Source organism: Triturus cristatus, chromosome 1_2, assembly GCF_964204655.1.
Source record: "Triturus cristatus chromosome 1_2, aTriCri1.1, whole genome shotgun sequence".
Classification (NCBI taxonomy): Eukaryota; Metazoa; Chordata; class Amphibia; order Caudata; family Salamandridae; genus Triturus; species Triturus cristatus.
The window spans coordinates 535,308,641-535,335,525 of record NC_140580.1 but is presented as its reverse complement, the minus strand read 5'-3'; the positions used below and the strand labels follow the sequence as shown (position 1 = coordinate 535,335,525).

Here is a 26,885-nt window from a genome sequence, read left to right as displayed (position 1 = left end):
GCAGAGGGAGAGGCCGACAAAAAAGAAGAAACGCAAGGGTCCAATGGGAAGACCAGCAACACCAACCACAGGGGATGACAACCAGGAGCAGAGGGAGAACGGAGATGCCCTCAACCAGCAGGGATTAACTAATATTGTTAATATTAGTACATACACACTCTCAACCGAAGAAAAATCTGTCCTAGAGAAGGGTTTGGGTTTTGTTCCCACACCAAGAAACGACCCCTTTGGTCTTAATATGGAACTGGCCCAATTCTTCCGAAAAATCAAACTCCGCGACTTCTTCGGCGAAACAACAGAAACCAGCAAAGATGATAGGCAATCAACAGGGCTACGGAAAAAATCAACTTTCCAACCTCCAATGCAGAGTATCTCGTGTGAAGTACTAGCATTTGAGCATGCTGTGCTCAGAGACATTGAGAAAATAGATTTCCAGAACACCAAAGGGTTTGACAACCTAACGAGGAGAGAACGTGTGGCCCTAAAAAACCTAAAAGATAACCATAACATTGTTATAAAACCGGCAGATAAAGGGGGCGCCACCGTCATTCTGGACCACTCGATGTACCATGAGGAGTGTCTAAGACTGCTAGCAGATACCAACAGCTACGCTACACACCAAAGAGATCCCACTAAACCCATCATGAACAGAATAAAGAACATAGTGGAAGAGGGACTCTGTAACGATTGGATTACGAGGCAAGAAGCTGATTTCCTGATCAACACGGAACCCAGGATGCCTAGATTCTACATCCTCCCAAAGATCCACAAGAATCGGATGCCCCCTCCGGGGAGACCTATCGTATCAGGGATTGGATCCGTGCTGGAACCCCTATCACAATTTTGTGATTGGTTCCTGCGGCCAATTGTGAAGGAGGCCGCATCCTATCTAAGGGACACGAAGGATGTCCTCTGCCTCCTAAGAGATTTGGAGATAGACCCCGTCAGTGATTGGCTCATAACTATGGACATTGAAGCCCTATACACAAGCATACCCCAACAGAGAACACTGGAAGTCGTAGAAAACATTATTCTACACAAACAATGGGATTTCATCACCCCCCAACACTTTGTTATGGAATGTGCCGAACTGGCCCTTACAGAAAACTTTTTCCAATATGATCAAACCATCTACCATCAAATAACAGGAACTTCGATGGGGAGCACCTTTGCCCCTAGTATGGCCTGTCTGTACGTCCAACAATTCGAGGATGACTTTGTCAACAATCCAGTGAACCCGTTTCTAAATCATCTCAAGGTTTGGAAACGGTATATAGACGACGTTCTGATTGTGTGGAGAGGAACAGAAGAAAATGCAACCGCTTTTGTTCAATGGATAAACTCTCAAGATCGACATCTAAAGTTTACCCATTCCATCCACAAAAATCACGCTACCTTCCTGGACCTAGATATCACAATCACTGGTGGAGGGTTTTCAACAAAAGTCCACAACAAACCTACAGACAGAAATAGTTTACTTCTATACGAAAGTTACCACCCAAGAGCACTTAGACAGAATCTTCCAGTCGGCCAGTTTCTACGAATAAGAAGGAACTGTTCTGAAAAAGAAATCTATACAGAACAAGCGAAACAACTTGAGAGAAAACTCATAGCACGGAACTATCCCAGAAAACTGGTTAAAAGGGCCAACAAAAGAGCAAGCAATAACCCTAGAGAAGCATTATTGGAGAACATCGAGCAAGTACAAACGGACAGACAAGTGTGTGTCACCACATTTACACCAGCATCAAACTCCATACAGAAAATCATCAGAAAAAGGTGGCACATACTGAATAGCGCTGGGAAACAATGGGAAACGCCCTTATTTGCGTACAAACGCAATAGAAACCTAAGGGATGAACTGGTACACGCCCAGATCACTACATTGGATGAGACTGAGCAACCCAGACTCTGGGACCAACCACGTGTAGTGGGTCATTTTGCCTGTGGCATGTGCAACTCCTGCGACCTCACAAAAAATACCAAAGAGGTTGACATAGGTACGGGCAGACCCTGGAGACTCAACACATTCAGCAATTGTAACACGGAGAATGTTGTCTATCTCCTAACCTGTCCTTGCATGCTTCGGTATGTAGGTATGACTACTAGGAAGATAAAAACCCGTATCAACGAACACCGAAGCACTATAAGGTGCAAAAAGACCAATACAAAACTGACTCGCCATTTCTCCGAAGCTAACCATAAGGAAACAGACCTCAGCTGGACTGTACTTGAAGTCATGAGAAAAGGGAAATCCGATCTTACAACAAACCTCCTTTTTAGAGAACAACGATGGGTTTTCCGCCTCCGTACCCATGAGAGGGGTCTCAATGACGATATCCCATGGTTACAACTGACACGATAAAAAAAAGATGAATATACCTAGTATATATTATCATTCTCCAATGATGCATACATATCTCGAAAACTCAGGCCATAACAAAGATCTGACCCTCACACAAAACCTTAGCACCCCACCCATACACAACACTCAGAATGAGCATTAGTGTGTGTGGGATGTGCAAATTCTGGCTTAGCCCTTTTTTGAGGAGCGAGACACTATCGTTAATATTTGGCTCACAACAACACGACAGGATTGCTGTATATATGGGAATGGAAAATATGTATATAATTTATAAAACCATAGAAGTTCACTGGACGCGAGGTCGCTTCTGTGTACGACCGCTTCTCTGCATGATCATTTCTATAGACTCACAGTCATATTTGCCATGTTTGCCACTTTTGACCTTGCATGAAGTACAGTAACCTCTCTAGCACGTGGTTTCCAATCTGCTACGTACTTGCCCAGCATGAGACCCTCACAATGACCAGCATACCCATTGCACAAAGCCACCTCCACTACGACCCTATCTTCAGGAGGATCGCGCAACCACCTTTCGAGCATACGTCCCCATGACAACGGACTCTGTGGCTACAGCGCGTTTTTCGATTCAGTCACGCCCCCTGGCCCTAGCTCCTCCAATCAGAGCGGGCCTTTGAATTCCCGGCCTTAGCTCCTCCAATCAGAGCGGGCTTTTGAATTCCCTTCACGGCATAACCCATCGGAGCACCTCACCAACGGCGCGTCATCGCCTGCACGATCATTAGGATCCCAACCATTGGCCGGCAGGACCCAACCCTCTCCTCGTATCTCGAGCGTCTACTGAGGACTTAACACGCCCCATTTCCGCCATCCTCGTTCCAGGCAGCGGCAGCCGGGGACACCGGGAAACACCCACGTGAAATCGATTTTGGCTAATTACTTCAATTAGACACGGGGTTGACAGCCGATATAAACCCCCCCCTCACCCTGGCATTTGCACATCCGGGAGAACGACGAGCGGACGTATAGGTGGCAGGACGCGATTATCGCGAGTAACAGTAAGAGTATGCCTGAAGTGTGTGGTGGTAGCGCGAGTAAGACAGCATGAGCATGTGATGTGTGGAAATAACTTCACTCGTTTTTCGAGGCTGGCTAAACATGAGAATTAATCGCCTTTTCACATAACGCTTTTTGTCTGAAATGTTTTCTGTTACAGCTGAAACACAGTTGTGGTTCTCTTCTCCGCCTCTTCTCCCATGAGGCTACTTGTCCATATTATTAGGGTAAGCCTGGTGGCAGCATTGTCTACCACCACAATTTTTCGCACTAGTGTCCACAAATAGAGTGCCACTGAGTCACGCACACACCTGTGTCACGCACGACACCCAATGCATGTATTGTTTTGTCTTTTTTCCTTTTTACAGGTACAACTGACCCAGCGAGTTACATTGTCTTTTATTAAAACTTTGTTTCAGGCTTCACTATTGGAAGCATCCCTTAGACGGTGAAGTGTGACCCATACCACACTCCCGCAGTGGTGACACATTACCAAATGTGGTAAGAACGGAGCCCATTATTACTTTATTTTAGGTCCTGATGAATGCCGCGGACCCTTCGGGGCCATCCAGGCAGAAACATGTCGACCATCCACGAGATCATTCACTAGACGGTTGGGAACAATAAATATCCCAATTCCCGTCACTCTTATTTTAATATCATATAGTTTTCACTTCACATTAAAGAATTGCTACTGATTACTATAATGATTTTTAATTTTAATTTCACTCACATAGTCACGGGCCCCCACTCCATCACTTAGAAGTGCATCCTTGTCGTCAAGTGTATGCCCGTCCTCCATCAAACGAAGGTTTTGGAGGGGGAGGACTGGTCAATGATGAAGCATGACACCAGGTGGTGTGTGAGACCAGTCCATATCTTTTTGTGAGATGCCCACACTCACGACGTTCTTGTAGCTCGCTTTGGGTTATCACACTGGGAGCAGCTCTTTTGTGATGAACATTTAATATTGGAGGCTGCTGCTCCTAGAACCCCACGCCTCTAGTTCCCCCCTCCACACACCGTGTGGAGTTTTCTTGTGATTGAATTGAGGTATAGGTAATAGCTCATTTGGGGCAATACAGTGGAAAGAGAATTGTTGCACTTATGACCTGCACTTATTGGTGGTGTTAGAAAAAGTTCAGCCCTAGGTCATATCTTACTAGTGATATGTTCAGTAACTCGTTAGGGTCTATACAGAGAACAGAGGATGTTTGGGAGTATGTAGTTTATCCTGATAGCTGTTCTATGCTAGAAATATCAGGGGAAGTTACAGATATTATCTTCAACTCCTGAAATGATCCCAAATAGGTCGGTTCAGTTCACCCCAGGGGATATTGTCATTTAACCCTGTGATGTGGGAAGAGAGTCTGAAGATCCAAAACTGCTCCTCCCTGAACAAGGCTTTCTTTCGTATTTGGGGGTGGGACTCCACAATCGTCCAATGAAGGTCATTGGTGGTGTGGTTCATTTGCGTGAAATGGTCACACATTTTGGTATTTGTTGTTTTACACCTGATATTGCTCCTGTGCTCAGTGATCCTCGTTTTTACAGGGCGTGTAGTCATCCCTACGTATTTGAACTGGCACGGGCAGGTGATAATATATAAGCAGTTGCAGTTAGTGTGCTTCCTCTGTGTCCATATCAAAGTGTCAGTCAATGTAACCACCTTGGTGGCACTTGTGAGAGGGCAGGCTAGGCACTGTCCACATGGATAGCGGCTGACCACTCTAGGGGCCGACTGCAAGCATGCAGTGGGTTGCATGCCTGGAGGGATACTGTCCAACCTCATTAGTAGTACACTGGGGGAGTACACATGGTGTCTCCGCCTCTGTTTCTGCATAGGACTTCTCCTGCGCCCGCCCAAAGCAGGAGGAAACCCAGTGCTGGTCTGTGCATGTTAACTCCCATTCTGAGCCCATATTTTTAGAATAACTTGTTCCAGGGTAGGAAGTTCCAGCTGGAATCAGTGATTCTGGCCGTTGCAATTTCGGCTATCTGCACATTGCTATTTGAAATCAGCCCCATACAGTTAGAATGCACACCAAAAATAGTAAGTGTGTCAGTCTTTGACGTGTATCCAGAGGATACAGATACATTTGTCTGTGCCTTAATTTCACTAGCACAGAAATAGTGCTAAAGTAGGGAGATCCCGCCAGATCCCAGTTCCAGCAGATATTTCTAGACCCAGGGAAATATGCTGAATTTGTCCTGGTGTCATTTTTCGAAACCGGGTCACAATTCAGTAAACCCTGCACGTTGTCTGCACTCTTTTCAGAGCAGCAACCTGCAAGCGGAAGTGATCTTTCTGTTTTTCCCCTTGCAGCTGGGTCCAAAACAAAAGCTTGAATTAAATAGCCATCCTTTTTTTTTTGTTCAATTATCACCGGCCAGAGAGCCAGCCACCTAGAGCCTAATACGTTGATGTCAATACAAGAAATAAAGGAAAACAGCTTATCACTTTACAAGTACTTCAGACAAACTGTAACTTGGAGGCCGTTTTTTGACTTTGTTCAATACCCCATGTAATAAATGTGCATGCATCGTAAGAATGAAAGCTTTACTTATGTGTATTAGTAGTTACACAAAAAATGATTTAAATGGCACCCAATGATTTGTATTCAATTCTTCTATAGTACTACTAATCTCAGTGTAGGGTTTCAGAGTGCTTTACAGTACACATAGAGACACAATACATCATACCAGTGTGAAAATAAATGTACAGGATATGTTACATAACATAATGAGTGCTATAAGGAGTAGTAATCACATATCGTCCATACTTGTAGACATTATAATCCCCTCAAAATTGCTGGCCACAGAAAGATCTTGGCAGCAGGGGTCTGAGCCCTGGAAGATATTTTAAAATGCAGCCTATTTGTGACCAATTAAGTAAACTAGAACAGATTTACTGTCAGGTTTGACTTGGATACCAATTTCTTCGAGATGATTTAAAAAAAAAAAAAAAAAAGGTATAAGTTGACTGTTAGATTCTGCTTTCCAAGCTCCACCCCATGTGACTCCACCCCCTTTCCACTGCAACACCTTCATCCCCAATTGATCAGTTCTCAGTGTTAATTTATTCAATTCCAGTGGCGGCTGGCATGTAGGGAGGGTGGTAGGTGGGTGGGACAAAAATAAATAAGTCATTAAAATAATTACACTTCCCTTCCTAGCACTCCGTTCTCCTCGCTCTGTTCTTCTCGAGGTAGGCTACAACGTGAGATCCAGGAAAATGCACTTACCAATCCTGGTGCTGCTCTCATGCAGCATGAGAGAAGCTACAGGATTGGAGGAAGCGGCTTCCTTTGGCGCTCCCGAGGACACTGGAGCCCCATGCTTTCTCTAACTGAGCTGTCTAAGACAGATGGGTTAGAGAGGTTTAAAATGCGGATGCCTGGCTGCCCGTCGCAAGACGGCTGGCCAAAGAGACATGCGCACTTTAAACTTAAAGTGCCCTGCCCATTACTGCCATCTGCTGCTGGCAGTCAGCAGCAGCCCGCCCCAGTCCTGATGCTCAGGACAGGGTTATTGAAAAATAAAATCGTAATAAATGAACTTTATTACCATTTTATTTTTCATCTCTGGCGGCAATTTAGTTAGTGGGTTGACACTCCTCCGCCTTAACTCAGGAGCTGGCCCTTTTCCATTCCAGTACTGCATACAAGTAGTTATAAGCTCAATCAGTGTGGTTTTCGACAACTTACCTTGCAGAAGAGTGTTTAAACAAAGATTTTTGTCACATTCTCCCATAAACTGTGGCTCACCATCCTGCACGCAACATAATCCGCTTGCTGGCCAGGATTTGTGCTCCCATTAGTCACAGTCAGCACCTGCCCCTGCATTTCTGTTCATCCATCAAACAACATAACTGTTCTGACCATCCGACAACCTGCATTATTGATACTGAAGCCTATTTTTATTTACTATTAGCTTTGTTTTCACTTTTATGTTTTGAAAATCAATAAAAACCTATTTCAACGCAATTCTTCCCAGAACACGTTTTACTCGCAACGTACAATATTTTTGTACATTTTCAGACTCTCAAAACAATTTCACGATACATCACATGCCATGGCGCTTTGCAGATGGCACTGGCTCTATGGAAAACAAGTTTATATAATCTAGCAAACCCAAGAGGCGTATTCATCTGTATGAGAAGGGGAGTCTGGACTAGGGCTGGTCTGGCCTAGGGCTGGGGACCTGGTTGTGTGCCTGGAAGGATCAGGAGCATCCGTTGGGAATGTAGCTGCAGCCCACAAAGTTGTAGTTTTCGAAGTATTTACATTTACAAATGGTGTTTACTCCCTTTTTACTCCCTTTTTACAAATATAACTTTAATGCTAAAGAAGGTAACTCAACCATGACATTGAGTGAATATGGGGTGTGAAAAAGTTCCATGCTAGTCAAAATATGCAGATGGTGTAGAGAAACAAACGTTTCCACATTGAAACACGCATGGGCAAAGCCAACAGATGTGGTGTTGCTGACAGCCTTTTTCTTTGTCAATGCTTGTTTACTTTTGTCATTATTTTTGCAAAAGTTTATTGTTGTGGAAACTACCAGGCCTTTATCAATTTTCAAAAAACAAAAATAATTTTTGGTCTGTAAAAAACACGCATTGCCCTAGCAATCCTTGGCACTTAAGGGAACTACTTTGTGTGTTTACAGTGAAAGAGTAGAATGCCCTCCCGCACAGTCAAGTTAGCCAATAGGTGGTGTGGCTGACCCTTTGCCCCATGCTGTGTACTATAGTGGCTGGATGAAAAATCTGATTGATGGACAAATGAATGAAAAGGGCTGGTATATATTTATTTTTTATATATATATATATATATCCTGCATTTATTAGAAAACCTTTCACAACGATGCGCATAATATGTCCTCCGTGTGCGGACGGTGCGCGAAGCGCATCGTGCGTACATGGCCCATTGAGCGTAACGTGGGCACGCGGTGCGCTACGCGCACCGCGTGCCCACCGTGCGTGCACGGCACTAACTGCGTAAAGTGGGTGCGCGAAGCGCACCGTGCGCGCACGGAACGAACTGCGTGAAGTGGGCGCGCACGGCACGAACGGCGTAAAGTAACTTAGCATTTAAAAAACCGTACAAATTCACTGAAAAAAACATAGGTTTTACACACGTTATAGTTAGGAATTAGCATTTAAAAAACCTTGCAAATTCACTGAAAAAACCATAGGTTTCACACAAGTTATAGTTAGCTGGCCATTTCACTCGTAAAAAACCAATGAAATTCCCCCGTTATAGTTAGTGCAGGCAACTATAACTCACGCGACCGCAATCCTCTGTTGATGCTAATACTGTATCTTTAGCTATACATATATGACAAATATTTATTTTTCATAAAGATACATATGTCATCAGTGATGTAATATCTGACATCATCAGCAGAGGATTGCGGTCGCGTGAGTTATAGTTGCCTGCACTAACTATAACGGGGGAATTTCATTGGTTTTTTACGAGTGAAATGTCCAGCTAACTATAACTTGTGTGAAACCTATGGTTTTTTCAGTGAATATATATATATATATATATATATATATATATATAGCAAAGACCTTTTGATTTATATATATATATCAAAAAGTCTTTGCTAAAGCCAAACATAAAAAGCATGCAGAGAAAAAGTGAAATAAGCACACTGTAAAAACTGTAAGCAGAAACCTATGAACATAAATTTCCAATCCAATCTTCTTTGTGAATGTGCAGATGTGGGATTCCGCATAGTTGTGGGAGTACAGACATCAAGGTACACAGGTCATTCATAACATCCTCTCAGTATGATAATAGAGGATCAACTGTATTGTGCTAGAGCATCTATATACAGGAACACAGGGTGCCAAGAAAGTGCTGTTTGTCTTTAACAACAGATCCCCTATAACATAAACTGCACTGTAGAGCCAGAATAAAGGGAGACTATGAATTGCAACAGGCCTTCAACCCATACTCTTTCCACAATTTTTCTTAATTATTCCCAGGGTACTTTTTGCCTGTGTAGCTGTGGATGTCTCAACTAATTCTTACTTCTTTTTCTTTTTCTTCTTAGGCCAGGCCGTGGCATCTCCAAGTTCCTGAAACTGTCCCGTGACCTGTTGGGGCACACCAAACGGGCCCTCTTTGCGGATATGAGACTACTGTCTATGTCCAGTGCTGTTGCCATGAACACGGTGTAGGCAGCATTTGCATTTTTATGGCCTGCTAAAACTAAGCAGACCTTCTTCTCTGTTTCAAGGAAAGTGCTGCCAACCATCCTACATCATATAACCTTCCATTTAAACGTGAAACCCAGACCCTTATGCGGACATCCTTTCTGTGTATGGTGTGGGTGACAGAATGACTCTAAGTTGTGGTTAAATTCTCATTGCTGAGTCCAGTCAGATCCAGTTTGGATAGCAACTGGTATGATACAGCACAAGATGGAGGACAGATTCTGTGTTTCCACATGTGGATGTGTTTTGCCTGCATTCCTGAAGCTGAAGGGAGAATATCCCAACACTAATGAGGCGGGATGTAGACAGGGCTACCCTTAGAAATTCTATGAGGACCTTTTTACCAAAAGATTGCTGATTAGCCTTTCCTTATCACTGCCATTTGGTGGATGGTATGGGAATGGGTGTGAGTGAGCAGATTCTGTTGTTAATGGCGTGGAAGTTTCTATTCTGATTCTGCCCTTTTGTTTTTCCCTGATTGCTACCTCAGGAAGGCTAATGACAGAAGGTGCAGGGTCTTCTTAGTTCATCATGGCAATGCTTTGGATAAGTCCTATCTCAAGCCTGTATCACATTAGCTGTGACATTTGGAAGGGAACCACTTCAAACCAGTTATGATTTTAGTCTGTTGATCCACCACCCCTCTCTGAAAAATAAGTATAAAGGTAGGACTCAAACCAACTTATTCAGTTTCAAGCTCTTTGTGTCCAAGGAAGAGAATGATCCACAGAGTACTCTAACCTGCTGTGATCCAGGACTAATGTCAGTCTGACAGTCAGTGTCCCAGAGGGAATGGAAGTCACCTGAAGTCTGCGCAAGCTGTGGGTCTACCTAGCACCTAGACGTCTGCCTCTCTGCTCAAAGAGAGTGCCTGGCCCAGAAGAAGGAGAGACTGCCCAGGGGGAGAAGGCCAGCTGTGTTCCTGGTGTAAGGAGACCCTAGAAGAAGCAAACTTGTGTTCAGGAGTGTGATTGACTATGTTCAAAACAGAGGGGTGTATGCTATACTGCCTACATGGTTCATTATGTGAACTGCATCGAGAGCCAACAACTTCAACATTCAACATGCCATCTAGCATCTTCGCTGCAACCTGAGGGGCCTCCTAGTGGTGATACAGAACTGAGAATTCAGACAATACCGCCACCATAACCAGAGAGCTTCCTGATGGCCCGGAGGCCTCATCTGCTGAAGAAGGAGGACTGCGGATAATGGCCTACCCTGTCGTGTCTGCAGTGACGTGACACCAGAGGTGGGGGCACCGTAGCTGCCCTACTCCTACTACAAGAGACACTGCTGTGTGAAAGCGAAAGGTGCAACACCATCATAGCAGGGCTGGGCCACGGTCCCCAAGGACAGGGAAAGCACGAGGCCATGCTTCAAAGACTGAGAGACTGTGAAAACCTCGTGTTAGAGGGAGGTACGGGTGCTGATGTGAACTCTGTACAAGATACAAACTAAACTCAGGTCTGGGTTATTGAACAATCACCAACAAACTGATTCGTCCACAAAATCCAAGTAGGGTACTTGCAACTGAGCCGATTCTCGCCCGATGTTTTCAGCAGCATTAAGTCCCCGTAAATATTTTGGGCACTGTACTAGACCACTGCAGTGGGTGGGAACTGCCACCCCTGATCTATGATGCTTGGGTGACTGTTGGAGCAGATCAAGTGGGTTCTAGCTTATACAATAGGAGAACTCAGTATTGAGCCTCATTCCTGTGTGTAGCAGTGCATTTTGTTCTGTTGCTGAAGTACGTTACGTCTCTTTTTCTAAGACAAGCAAGGGGCTGGACAGTACATCATTGAGTCTGGTGATTGACCTTGGTGTTCTGAGCTCTTGTTTCCCACACTACCTCCCTGAGAAGTCTTTGACTGCTCACGACTCTGAGAGTCAAGTGTGAAAGGAACAAACTTGGCATTGTTTTCAGAGCCCTAGGATGGACACCAGATGCAAACAATCCCAACCATCATGGTTGTGGCCCAGTAGCTACCTATGACCTCTCAACCAGTTTCTGACATGAGATGTGTTAATTGTATATGGCCCCTTTCTATGCTAGTATAGCTCATTTGCTTTCTAATTAATGTTATAAATTCAGTTAACTAATTAACACTCACAAAACAGGTGCAGTAATCTTTGTTTAAAGATTTCACCTCAGATGTTAGGGTCAGACACACACTTAGTAAAGAACACCCATGTGTTTGCATCAAGGGTTTCTACACTGAATCATGCCATGTGCGAGGATAAGCATGCTTTGAACATAGTGCTTTTTATCAGGGTAAATTCTCCAATTTCGAGGCAGGTCGAACCATTAGAATCATGTTCTCGCCAGACTGTACTTACTTTCAGGGATATGAAGGTGAGCGAAAAATATAATTAGGTAATTTTTAGTCAATCGGGTTAATATCTTGGCGTATGCATATCTTACACTGGAAACACAAAGGAATGCTTCATTGTTACAATATGATATACAATTGATTAAACATTCGCAATTAGTTTACTGAGTGGAAGATTATTGGTTTTAAATAATTACACAGAACAAGGTGCAAGCAATGCGCACTTCCCTGTTGTCAGTATGAAGCATCGGATCTAATATGAAAATTCTCCTACTCTGCACAATCAATAAGCAAATTTAATTTGATTTTCAGGAAAAGGCTTATAGGATGAACGTGCAGCTGCCTCCGTCCACAGCTATTTATAAAGGCGGAATCGATGGCTTAGCCTTGGAGATTCCTTGAAACTCATGGATCCCATCAGTTCGACCTCTCCTGCAATGCTAAAGTCAGTGCTACCTGAGCTGGTGGACTGGGCTACAAAAGGGAAAGCAAAGTTGTCAGGCGGCAATGGCAACACTGAAAGGGATAGATCGCTTGAAAGATGTCCAGGAATGGAACAAAGGAGTGCTATATTGAGGTCAGTCTTGTCATTTCCACGGAAAGTGAATGGCACACCAGTGCATGACAAATGCAGTTGAAAACTTGATTTATCTGTTTTTTTAGGCTGCGTATATTTCCGAACAGATATGACACAGTTTAATTTAGAATGCAAATGGTAGGTACAAAAATGAATTCCAAAAAAGATCAGCAAATCAATTCTCTGGTTAATAAATGCAGAAGAACCACTTTCTGTCCTACTCAAGGACGCTTCTATCAGTCAATTTCAAAGGCGTTATGCTGTCTTTGAGTAGCTAGCATTCAAAGTCTCGAGTAGCCGCTCCTTCTCACCTCTCTGATGATGCTCCTCTCTGAATGCATCTACGTCAGTGGAGCGTATGCATGTCATTGTCGTGACACTGGCAGATCGGGCATTTTTTGGAGGTTCAGGGGAGAGTCGTCAGACTCTTGGTCTCGCGTCTACTAATATTCCCGATTTACTGGTAATCTACGGTTGTTGAATTAGGAAGCACCCAGTGATTGAGTCCTTTATGTATCTTCGTAGTATAGCCTTCTTCTGAGGATATTACATTTGCGACAAGATAACAGAGATTCTTGGAAATGACAAATTAATGAATGAAAACAGGACTTTAAATCCTGCAATCTGGCAGTAGGAAACGACTATTGATACCTTCCATGGTCCTAACGGTTTAATGCCCCGAGCTTAGGAGAAGGCAGAGAAGAGCCGGTCGAAGTGGAGTGGTCTCTTGGAGGTGGGATCCTGTCCTCCCTGAAGCTGCTCATGAAATTAGCCTCCTAAAGAGGGGCTGTTAGATGTCTGCTGCCGTTCATGTTGGGGATGGCTGGGTGAAGGGATGGTCGACCAGGAGAAGTCATGCTGTTGCCTGATCGGGTTAGGAAAAAGTCTGGAACGACCACAGAGCACCTGACTATGGGGTGGAGGGGTAGGGGTGGCGGTTACGGGCGAGCCCCCTTTACATTTCTGTTTGGAAAAGCAGAACATACCACAACTTACGGCTTGGGAAGTATATCATTAGTGCTGAGAACATGTGCCCTTCCACTCCGCATTTGTGGTACTGTGCCAATGTGAGAGCACAGCACCCCTTTACATAATGACGACTTTAAGATTCTAACCTACATTTGTTGTTAAGCATTATGCTGCTTCCGGTCCTAGGAAGCTTGTTTCCGGTCCAGGGAAGGCATGGCTTGGCAGTTCGGGCTGGACTGTTCCCCTGAGGCACAGGGTCAGACTGATTTGCATATGGCCATGTCGGAACTGGGGTGGCAGAGTGGGCTAAAGAACGGTGATGGATCAAACCCAGATCTGTTGACTGGGTGTGAGTGTTTGATTGGTTCTGATGCTCCGTCCATCACAACCCCCTTTTGTACCGCTTCTTAAAGCCAGCCTAATATTTTACTGAAAACTGTATTCGAAATTGTAAACAGATGGAGAAATGTCCAACTGCTGCGGACGTAGGATGTAGAAGTTTATTTTTCTATATTTCTAATAATATATAAAGCAGTATTGAAAAATGAACTCAATGGTTAATAGGTTCCATTTAAATAACTTTACCGAGATAAAACAGCTATCAATGTAAATGTAAATTTTAATTCCAAGTCATTCCCAGGGCTCCACAGTCACAACCGATACATACTTCATCACAAACGATTCGCTATCTGGGTCATCTAGATCTTACTGTTACGGTAATAAAGTATTGTGAATTGTCAGCTGCCCAACTGTTTACATAACGACCTGAGTGTTTGTTTACTTAATAAAGTTGCTTTAAACATGTACAAGTACACTACAAACATTGCACAAAAATGTAGAAACCGACCTATGCATCACGTCGGACTGCTCATGTTTTTGAGGGAAAATTAGGTTTACCACACAGGGATAACACAGTTAGAAACAAATACCGTAAATTATACACAAGCAAGCAGAGGCGGCAAACCTGATAAGGGTGTAAGGAGTAAAGGCGAGAGCCTTCTCAACGACCTGTCATGTCACCATGTCTGCGTGAACAAGGCATTACATGCACGTGAACGCTTTCACAAATTCATAAGTGTGATAAAGGGAAAACATTTCATTAAATTAAACCGTCTAATAGACGATGTCAACACACAGTGCCAGAGGGGTTTACACCACTCAGGTCATATAAATAAAAATGCTGATCTTCCAGCATTAGCTACAAAATATTCTTGCAAATATTATTAAAAAATACAAAAATAGAATTCGAGCAGATGTGCATCGAAATTCACAGTAAAAACACGTGTCATTGACATAACCTATGCGTAGCTGTTTCCACAACGTTGAGTTAAGGGCTTACAAAAAGATGGGTACAATTGAATTAATTTTATGTATAATGCTTCAGTTAAGCTAAATGGGGCTCTTCTGGAAACACTGGCAGGGACGTGTAACGGATTTTTGGGGCCCTGGGCGAAACATATTTTGGGGGCCCATGTTCAGAACAGCTTTGAATCTATGATCCAGTTTCAGCTCTTTCATGGCCTCTTTGGCCAGGTCACTGACAGTGGACAGGCATACTCGTCCAAATTCTAAATGCCTTCACATCTACTACTCAGGGATGGTGATGTACGTTTTCAATATTGTAACACAGCAGCAGCTCACTAATATTACTGCACACAATCTCTGTGACCTCCTCCCATTTCTCATATGGGAGGTACTGTTTTGATCTATTAGAAACTTTTTTATGGATGTTGCATGAAACATAAACACAACATTTGTCCGAAAAATTCCTGTAATAGACTCCCACTCATTACCCACATTAAAAATACATGAAAGGAAAACTCTATTTACAACAATCTGTTTAAGAATTATTCAAGGTCAACTGGGCAATACTCTCTCAGGGGTCCCCCTGAAAGGCTGGGGCTCTGGGCCAGAGTCCTCTTTGCCCATGCCTTAAAACATCTCTGAACATTGGGGTTTGCAGTCCAAAGAATTCAGTGACCCAAACCTTCTAGACACTAACCTGCGCTGGCAGCTACATCCATGTAGGTCCCGTCGCCTTTACTCTGAAAAAGGAAGTTCGGCCCATTCTCGTTGTCGCAGAATATGTCAGATGCACTGGCGCTCAGGATCGGCCCCACAGTAACTCCACGCCCCCCTAGAATAAACAAAAAAAATGGAAAGTTATACGTCGGAAAACAGGAAAATTTCAGTTTAGCAGAATGCTGCTACATACAAAACCGTTAAACAATGCAAAAATAAAAAATAAAACTCTTCTGCTTGAATGTGGTTCTATAAATACAAATGTAGCAAAGTAAAACATCGTGTTTGTGTAAGCAAAATAGAAAGGAATCCCATTTGGGTTTGAGGTTTGCATTTTGTGTCAGTCTTCCCTTACAACATGAATGGCATTGACTGACCCAGGGCCAGTGCTTAAATTGAGCTGGTGGTTTTGGGTGCTCAGCATGGTGCTTAATTTGCAACACCGGCACTTATGACAGCTGCCACATGAAACACTGTTTGTATTATTTAGAGATGGGCAGAACAACAGTTATTTATTAACTCAATATGCAATAAAAACGGCTAATACCTGCCGCTCAAGCCATTCTTACAGTTTTGAGGGCCTCAAGTAGTCTGAATTTTCAAACTTACACACAGGTACTGCCATTGGCAGCGCTGGCACTAGCCGTGAGGTGGTACAAGCTGCAGTGCCCTGGTACTTACTGTTTTTTTCTTTACACATTAAGCACTGCCCAGGGCTTTAAGTGGGATGAAAAATGTGTGTGTGTGTTGGGGGGGCGGGGAGGCTAAAAGGGGCACAGCCTTTGCAATTAGGGGCATGTCTTAAACAGGTAAACTACAATCCTATGGTTCCCTAGCGTGCCATCTGACTGGTAGTTAGTTCCTCTGTGAGGTCTCTGTTATTGCATCCAAATATATAACACAACTACTGACACACACCTAAATCTATCCAGTACTATTGGCTTTGTCAATAGTTGGTAACTATTTAAGAGAAAAACAATGATTTTGTTGAAAACAATTAATATTGAAGATGTTTCAATATTGAAATTCAGAGACTGAATTAAAAATTAGTGAGACTTGTGCCCTCTGCACAGAGGTCAAGGATTGGATGGTCACGGATGGTCAGTGTGAGAAACTGCCACTGCTGCAGCCTCAACTCCAAAGCTTTTAACCATAGCCCGTTATAAACACCTGAAGGCGACTCAATGCAAAGTAGGCGCTTTACAAAAGTAATATGCTGCACAGAAAAAAGAGAAACACCCCATCCTGGAAATAGTTAACACTCTTAGAGAATGGAAAATTAAGTAACACGTTTGAAATATAAATATAAAGTAAATCGCTAACATGGAAAACATGAAATGTTTTTACAATTGTTGTTCAGTAATCCATCAGTGTCTTTGCCACTACAGTTAAGGACATGACATCAGGGTTCAATTGTGCCGGTTTCAATGTCGGTTTTTAATTATGATCAGGTCTGAGACCCGGATGGACCCCCCTCTCCCCACTTAAAGTCCTGGACTGACCGGATCTCAAAGAGCAGGAAGATGCAGCAAGGGGGAATCTTGGTTTTTAATGGTGTTATGGAGCTGGGACTGCTAAGGAATCCCTTGAAGTGTATCTGGGAGGGGGTAAGACTGCTGTTCTGTATAGATCAGAGCTCTGGGGTGTTGTGACTTTAATCGCCTAAGTGTAGCGGAAAGCATCTTGCATTATGTTTGATTGTGTTGGAATTTACTTCAACTGCTGTAGCATGAGAGGGGGTAAGAGCACGTCCCGCTGAGTCTCAACAAGAGTGCGCTCTCGCTGTGGTAGTAGAATATCCAACTACTCAGAATCACACAAGGAGGCATTTAAAGGCTTCTCAATTGTCTTGGCGTATACGCAGATAAGAATGGTCTGGAAGTAAATTGCAAAAAACAAATGTGATTGTTTTTAATCGGCGTATTAAAAAAGAAAAACTGCAAATGGCACCTTAGTGAAAACATCCTAGATAAGGCATCTACTTACGTATATTTAGGGGTAAAAATAGATGATGCAAGAGGCACATTTGTACCCCAAATAAAGGCAATCAAGGGGAAAGCCCAAGCAATCAATTATGCCTTTTCAATGTTGGCATCCTAAGATGCTTGTTTCCAGTCCAGGGAAAACTTGGATTGGCAGTTCGGGCTGGACTGTTCCCATGACGCTCAGGGTCAAGACTGATTTGCATATAGCTGTGTTTGAACCGGGGTGGTGAAGTGAGCTAAAGAACAATGATGGATTCACCCCAGATCTGTGACTGGGGGAGAGTGTCTGAAGCGTTTCAGAGCTCCGCCCATCATCTCCTTGTGTTTGCTAAGATCCATTCGAGGCCATGACCTGAAACCTTTGGGAGCAGTAATTAAGGCCAAACGTATACCATCCTTTGCGTATGGATCAGAGATAATGCTATGCACTGAGGCCATCCTCCTTGACAAATTAGTGATAAGATCAAATAATCAAACATTTCGGCTACCCAGATCTGCCTCGCCTGTTCAAGATTGGCTGGAGTTTTCAATAACCAAACAGTCACTTGCCAGACCTGCGGCATTTATAAAACTATGCCACAAACTGCGCGCAGTTGCCGACAGGACCCTGCTTAAATTAGTTTGGACTGAAATTAATCTCCAACAGGGGAATGGAGCCTATAAGAAATATTTGGAGAATAGCATTGTGAGGATAGAACTGGGAGATCTATCAAACACCAACATATCTGGGCAAGTCTTTAAGAAAATGGTAAATAAGTTGATTAAACTCCAAAACTGGATCGCAGACAAAGAAAAGTTGTCCAAGCGCCTTCATGGGTGGCTAGTACTGAAATCTTATTCAAGCCTAAGAGAATCCTTACTTTTGGAAGTACCCTATCATGGGAAGGTAAAACAGACATTCCTGGCACGAACACTTTGTTAAGTACCTACACTAGACTTCCTACCAAAATGGAGGAAAGGAGGTGCAGGTGAAGACAAGAGTTGCTGCCTGTGTTATCAGGGGGTTGAAACTCTACAACACTTTATATGTATCTGTCCCGTTCTGGTAGTTCAGGGAAGAATCTTATTAAGATGAGAGTTTAACCTCTTGCATGCGTCAGACGGCCCCCGGCCGTCTGATGTCACGGTGGCGTGTGCGGAGGACGGCCAGGGGCCGTCCAAACCCTGCCCACTCATTAATTTGCTTGCAAAGCGGGGGAATTCCCACAGCGTGCAAGGGGTTAATGGCTTAGGAATCAGGTCCTGCAGGAATGCAGTGATGGGGACATTGGGCCCAAGAAACACAATGCTGAACATCAAAATAGTGCAGTTTCTGACAAAGTGTAAACCATGACAGGAGCATAGGTTTGGTTCTGAGAGAAGCTAGGGGGGTGGTAAAGTGATCTGATAATCTATTATTGAGGACAGCAACATGTTTGGAACCGGTTGCTAGGGGAAAAAGTCATAAACTTTCCCTGTCTCGTCAAGCCACATAAATAATTGCCTTAACACAGTTACTCTCGGAACGCCTCCCCAAACTGCATATTGGCATCATATCTTTCAAATTGGCACTTTATTGCTAAATTGACAACCTGCTGTATTATTTGCACAAATGGGTAAATTGACACGTAGGGATGGGCTGCTCGGGAAATTGTCATGAGCTGCTCCCATTCCTGTCAAGCACCGTAAACATTGGTTTATTACTTAGTTATTCTAAGTTCTCCCTCCCAATCTGCACATTGGCACTTTACCGGCATTATATTTTACTTATTGGTATTTTATTTGTATATACCTGTTCCTTAAGCAAGACAGGAAAAAGTTGGTTTACGATCAATAAATATTTTTAGATTGTAGGTAGGTGTTGTGGCCCATATGACTTTCTGAACCATTCCAAACTGTGCACATTGGTATTCTGATTTGTGATTAGAATTATGGGCCGTAAATTATGAAATTGTTTGTCAATCAATACATTAAATGGTTTACTGCTGATGGTTGATAAGTTCTTCAACCTTTTAGGTAATATTTTTATATTGTATGGTTTTTGTAATGTTTAAGGTTTTAATTGACTAATAAACTACCTTATAGGGATCCATATGAGACACACATACGTAATGCAGATGGACAGACCGGACACTACAATGATGTAAGAGGTAATGCAGGCATCCAACTGGGGGTTGGGGGGAGTTAAGGGTTTATATTGGCTTGTATGTAAACTATATGGAGACATGTATAACAGAGATTCATACAAGGGAGTGGGTTTTGGGGAATATTGGACAAAATGCTTTATTGTACAACTTTGTAATATGTCGAATGATCTATAGAATGTGCTAATGCCAGTTGTGAAAATACCCTTTGGGTAAAATATTGTACGGACTATTCCTGATAATGTCTCCGTATGTAATATTGAAATACCAATAAAGTTGTTAAGAAAATAAATAAATAATAAACTACCTTATTCATGCATTCAATGTCCAAGCCAAAATATTGCTTGACAGAAATAGCTTGTCTTAAATATCTCTCACAAAAATATTGCATTATTGGACTCAATAATTGAAAATCTCAAACAAAAGTACGATATATTTGTAAAATATATTTAGGAAACAACATTTTGCAAGGTGCTTATGTTGTTGGCAATATTTCGGTATAGAACTGCAACCTCATCCTTGTGCTAAATGTCAGCCCAATCTCACTATAGAGTGTGTGAACTTGTTTTGATTGAGGCCTGTCATGGATGTAGAACCAAATAGACGTTCCCGAGCAAGAACGAGGCAGTTAAACCAGTAAGCAATAATTCTCAATGAGAGTGACAAGAATAATTCAAAGTCCAGTGAATCAAAAAAGGTTACTTCTTTATTTCCCTTAGTCTTCTTTGTTCGCATTAACAGCACCAAGATAAGAACAGTAGCCAACACGTGTTTCGTCTCGGGTAGGTTGCCCGGCGACTTCCTCAGGGCTACAACAATAACAATAGAGATAATTCTATTCAGAATCTTAGCCACTTCTGGTTACATTTCTTCACAAAATTCAATTATGAATAGAAATAGACCATAAGTATGGTGTAATTCAGATAGAAAGAATAAAAGACCATACGTTAAGAAAAGCCAAAAGATATCCACCCAGTGAAAAAACCAGAAAATAAAGGTGCTAAGCCACACCCATAACCAAGAAAAAGACACTCACAACAGAGGATCACCTCTTAAGAGAAGGAAAACGACTCCCTACTACACCTATATTTGGTTCCCAACATGGTGAAGTTAGAGGAAGTCGTCGGGCAACCTTTTTTGATTCACTGGACTTTGAATTATTCTTGTCACTCTCATTGAGAATTATTGCTTACTGGCTTAACTGCCTTGTTCTTGCTCGGGAACGTCTATTTGGTTTTCAGTGTCTTCCTCCTATCACCTGTGTGACGGAGGAATATTGGGGCATAGGTGGCTGTCCCTCTTGATGTTTCCCTAGAGCACTTCTCTAATTTAGAATCATATAATTGACAGGATCTTGGATATGCGTGAGGGTGTAACCCTGCCATGGTTCTAAGTTACACTGTCATGGATGTAGAAAGCCTCATAGATTGAATATGTTAAGACTTCACTACGAGCCCTTAAGTTTGGTCCTGATTAGAATGGCCCACTCAACATATGTAAAGATCCTCTTGTGAGAACTGAGAGCTGTTTTGATGAATGGAATCTATATAGATGATTCTCTGAAGCAGCACCAACCTCTCAAGCAAAAGTGTGCATGAGCCTTAGAGTCACTTTCTGCAGCCATCCTGCCTACATCCCTCTGCGATTCTAGGGAGTATAGGCGTCTACCTACTCAGCTGGACACCTGCACCAGCAATTACCAATAGCAATTGCAATGATAATGGGCATTTGAGCTGTAGTATGTGTTAGTGCACAGTTTTTCAACCAGATCATGGCATCAGTGGTCCCTGTGACAGAAAACAATCAATTTAGACCACAAGTTTACCTCGCCCTGCTACTCCTTAATTTTGTGTGCACTAGTTAAAGACTGTAGGGGAAGGAGAGGGAGAACCAGTCAGTAGGTTGTATCCATGACAGTTTGTATAAATGTGGAGTAATTGTTTTATTTATTCATTTGTATTATGTAAATATTATATTTATCCATGAGCTATTCAACTTAACCTCAGCTACATTTTGATTATTTGATGGTTAATCTGATTTATTCGATTTTTGTGATCAGATCATACACAGCTGGGGCTCCTCAATAGTTCCACAGACATTCCTTGACAGGAGGCATTCTCATGCTTTCCCACTCCTGGGCAAAGAGACTATGAGAGCTCACCACACAAGCCTGTAGAGACCTCAACCGTTTGACAGTCCACCCAGCCTACCTGGCAGGCGTCCTTTCCAATCTTGCTACTTGAATCTTTTAATAGTATAATGAATGGACTGGGATGAAAAAATGTGAATCCGAAATTAGGTGCCTGCCTCACATAACCAACAACTGTGGCATGGCACCCATGACCCTGAAGAGCAGGGGGGATCTGCGTGATTCGTCTGACGATAGCCACCTCAAGACGGACGCTTCGTAGAGCGGGGGAAGATTATTATTGCGCACTGAGATGGCAGGTAAGCGCGGGGGGAGGTCGCTGCCCCCAAAACTCATGCCACCCTAGGCGGAACACCCCCCCTTCATACGCCACAGACCAACACGACATATGGATCCAGTGGTTTCAAGTATGCATAACACCTTTACATTAGCTGAATAGGAGGGCGAGCATTACTTTAGCCGGGCCAAGTTATTTCTGTTATTTTTGCTTTGTCTAATTACTTTTACCTCCCAGGGTTAAACAGGAACGACACATTGCTATTTCTATGATTGGACAGCCCCCAGCGCTCTGTTCACAAGGGTCCGCCGCACACTCTCAACTAATCGCACACTCCACTTGTCAACCTTCCACACGCTGCTCCATACCCAACCATCATCACCATTGTAGTTAATGTGTAATTAGCTTTGCAGAGTACTGAAGAGGTATGAAGCTGCATGAAAGGTGGAAGCATGCTGAGCATTTGGCAATATAATTAACTTTGTAATGTCGTTTCCTCAAATCTATTACTGTAAAACAGATTTAAACATGAATGGACTGGGATTTGTTTTAAGAGGAGAGACTTGCAAGGTGTTCTCTATTTGAGCCCAGAAAGATTTTATCCTTGGACACTCCAATAGCACATGAACAATGTCTGCCTCTGGTGGCCCAGCGGGAGGCAGTAGGGAGTATCTTGGACATTAGTAACCATGGGCGTCAATTCACCAAAATGCCTCGTCCGTATACTGCACTTGGAGTCTTCCGGACCACCAGGCTTTCAGCGATAACGAGGTGGGATTAAAGAACTGACAGTCAAAGTGTATTGTGTAGAAAGTTGAGACCACGCCTTTGTAGTGCCCCATTTATGCAAGTAATCCAGGATCAGTGAAGACTGTAACCCTGGATGGTGTGGGCCCACTGCTTTGCTCACGCATCTGTCCAGTCGTTGATAGTACCAGAAGTGATGCGGTTGAAGTGTGAGTTGTTCCTGGGCAGAGGCAAAAGTTGGGGGATTCCCATTGGCCAGTAGGTCCGAGTGCCTGTTCAATGTTAATTGAGGAATTAATTGATTAAGACACCAATATTTGAAATGCTAAGATGTAGCAGAAGGGACTGGTGTGCACACTAACTTTTGTCAGATCTTATTTACCTAGGTTTGACCTGTTATGAATTCCACAAAAACAAATTAAAAAATACACTATGAGAAGTAAAGCAAGCAGCAGGTTCAAAGTCCATTAACTATCCATGACAGCAACACCGTCCATGAAGTGATCATGATGCAATCACTTGTTGGACTGACCATCCTAGACCTGGCAGCTGGACCAATCCTCATTTTTAGGTCTCGCCTGACCCAGCGCATGCGCTGGTCTGGCGAGACTTATTGAGAGGGCTCCAAAAAGTGCTACCAGGAGGAGGAGCCTAGCGCGCAACCAAGATGGCCGCATAGGTGCGAAGCTCCCGAGGACCTCTGCGACCTCCTGAATTAATCCTGATTATATCCTGTATTTGATGAGGGGACTGTGTCTGTGTACCTGAGCTGAGGCGGCACCCGTTTTCCGTTTTCGAATCGGACCCCGGACACAGGTGGGAGCACCGATCGAAGATTGCGGCCTTCTCCGCGCCGGCCCCCCGGATTGGAGTTGTGGGGTGATCCGGGGACAAAGCGAACAACAGCGGCGGGCAGGGCTGGGCGACTCGCGTACCCCGCGCTTTCACTTTCGCTTTTGCGCCCTCCTTGCCCTCAAGCGAGGTAGGGTTGCGGAGCGGGGTGCGGTGGTGTGGCCTTGTCCCTGTGCCCGGCTGACCCGCCGGCTGTGAGTTGTCCTGCGGTCCAGTGGTCACCCCCCCCCCGGAACCCGTGAACTGGTTTATCGGCCCTTTCGAAGAGATTGGCACGACTTTGGGAGTGCGACATGTCCACAAAGCAAGATGGCGACCGGGCCAAGGTGAAATCGACCCGCCGCGGCCCGGCACCTCAGTCAAACAGTATGGACCGCTACACCCTCCAGAAGGGATCCCCAGAGGCACAGCGTACATCCCCCGCGGGCCCGGCTGAGGCGTCCGCTCAACCCGCGGATCTGACCCTCCGGGACGTCATGGGCGCCATTGCCGAGATGAAGGCCTCGGTGGACCAGCGCTTTGATACTCTGGCGCAGAAGATAGACTCGGCCCTGGTTGAGGTGGGCCTGGTGAGAGCCGACTTGTCTAAAACAAATGACCGGGTCGATTCCCTGGCCCACACCACCTCGAGTCTCACTACAGACGTGGCGGCCCTTCAAAAGGAGGTGCACCGGCTTGGCCAGGCGAGCGCCATGATGGCCCGTCGATTGGAGGACGCCGAGGGTCGGGCCCGGAGGAACAACGTTCGTATTGTCGGGGTGCCGGAGGGACGGGAGGAGGCGGCGGCAGATTTGTTTGTGGAAGACCTGATCCTCACCCATCTTCAGCCCCGGGGGCTGAGTAAACTTTTTGCGGTGGAACGTGCTCACAGGGTCCCCGGAGGAAGACCTAAGGTCGGAGCCCCGCCGCGGCCTCTCATTGCCCGGATTTTTAACTTTCGGGACAGAGACGCTATCTTGCAGACTTCCAGGCTACAGGGACCGGTCAAGCTCGATAATATGGACGTGAATTTCTACCCTGACTTTACTCCGACGGTCCAAAAGCAGAGACTGAGTTTTCTCGGAGTTAAACGTCGCCTACGGGACATGAACCTTAAGTACTCAATGCTTTTTCCAGCTAAGCTGAGGGTGGAGGTGGATGGTCGCACGCACTTCTTTGACCGTCCCGAGGCGGCTGGGGACTGGTTGGATACTCTGCCTGGGGATCGGGGCCGGGGGGGTGGGGGGGGTGCGGTTGGCGGGGAGGGCTCGCCGGATCAGAACTGAGGGGTGCATAGTAGGCCTTGCTCTAGACAACATTTTGGTTACCATTCACTGATCGTGTATGTTCCCCTCCTATGGAGGTGGTACGGGGTCCATTGGGGGCTTTCCCTCCTCCTCTGGGGGACTAGTTAGTTTTCATCTATGGGGCGACAGGCACACTGCACTTTGGGGGGGCTGTCTGGGCTCATGCAGGGGTGCAGGGAGGGGGGAGTTCTGTTGGGATGGGTGGGTGGGGGTGGAGTGTTCTTTGTTTGCACCGCAAGGCGAACCCTTTACTGTATTGTTGTTTTTGAGATGCTCTATGGGGGACGATTGATGGCTCTCATGTATGATGGGGGGTAGGGATCTGACTGTGTTATCATGGAACGTTAACGGACTGGGGGATAGGATTAAGCGTGGTGTGGTCCTGCAGTATTTGAAACGAATTTCACCAGATGTGATCTTTCTGCAGGAGACACACCTTATAGGTAATTCCTTTCATGCCATGAATCGGAGAGGCTATCGCTTGGTGGCCCATTCGGGCTTCACCTCGGGCTCGCGGGGGGTGGGCATCTTGATTAAGAACTCGCTCCCATTGGAGATTGATGAGGTGCGCCATGATGAGAGGGGACGTTACACTGTCTTGGTGGGTAGAATGGAGGGCAGGGTGGTCGTTTTTGTATCAGTGTACGGTCCGCCGGGGTTGCAATCAACCACGTTTGCGGACCTGGGGCGCCTCCTCCTTGACCTCCCGGATGGGCTTCTGGTAGTGGGGGGGGGACTTCAATGCGGTGGCTTCTGGGTCTATGGATCGTCATCCCCCCAGGGACCTCCCCCGGGCACAGGCGTGGCTGACCGGCCTCTTAGATACACTAGGGTTGGTGGATTGCTGGCGATTACAGCATGCCGCGCAGCTGCAATACACCTTCCTCTCGGGTGCCCATGGTAGCCTCTCGCGGCTTGATTATATCCTTGTTCCTGCGGCCTATGCTGGGAGGGTGGGAGAGGTGCGCCATTTGGCGCGGGGTATTTCAGATCACTCCCCACTACTGCTGCATCTTGATGTCTTCCCGAGGGGGGAGGGCAGGGTAGCCCCAATCAATGCCTGGTACCTGCGCGACCCCACTATTCGAGCCGAATTGATCAAATCCTTGCAGCGGTACTTTGAAGAGAATGTGGGGTCTGTCCCGTCTGCCATCTCCCTTTGGGAGGCTTTTAAGGTAGTTCTTAGGGGGGAGGCCCTCTCCTTTATCTCCCATGCCCGGAGGCGCGAGCGGGAGGAGGTAACCCGGGTGGAGGCCGAAATTACTGAACTAGAGGGTGACCTGGGGAGCGGGGTGACGGATGCCACATTGCATGTTCTACACCTCAAGCAGGCGGCCTATAGAGCCCTCGTCACGGAGGCGGCCAGGGGCCTCAGTAGAGAGCAACAGGGGCGACTGTATGATGTGGGTGATAAGGCTGGTAAATTGATTGCGTGGTTGGACAAAAAGGAGAGAGCGAGTCGTGTGGTTCCGTTGATCGAGAGGATGGATGGTGTGTGTGTCACCGAGCCGGACGCCATAGTCTCCTGCTTCGCAGAATATTTCCGCGAGGTGTATTCCCCGGTTTCTCCCTGCTCGGAGGAGGATTCCCATGCCCTGCTTCGGGACATCGCGCTGCCCTCCCTTTCGGTGGAGGACAGGGATTCGCTGGATGCTCCTCCCACCTCGGACGAAATTGCCCTTGCTATCCGCTCGGTCGCATCTGGCAAGGCCATGGGCCCCAATGGCATTCCTATCGAGCTGTACAAGCTGCGACCGGATGTGCTGGCGCCCCACCTGCGCGCGATGTTCCTGGCGGCCCGCTCGCGGGGTTCCCTTCCGCCGGACCAGCGTCTGGCCACGATCGTGGTGATCCACAAGGAGGGGAGACCCCGTGAGCGGGTCACATCCTATAGGCCTATCTCGCTCTTGAACGCGGAGCCCAAAATCCTCGCCAAGGTGCTGGCCAACCGGCTGGT

At 45.3% G+C, this 26,885-nt stretch overlaps 1 protein-coding gene across 2 annotated transcripts in view; it reads right to left on the bottom strand.

Moving 5' to 3' along the window:
• Positions 1-26,885, bottom strand: part of CRTAC1 (cartilage acidic protein 1) — a 1,509,269-nt gene that overhangs the window by 523,774 nt on the left and 958,610 nt on the right. For both annotated transcript variants that reach the window (XM_085606339.1, XM_085606342.1), the window contains exon 6: positions 15,490-15,624. In XM_085606339.1, the coding sequence (XP_085462465.1) occupies positions 15,490-15,624 (135 nt within the window). The remainder of the gene's footprint in view (positions 1-15,489; positions 15,625-26,885) is intronic.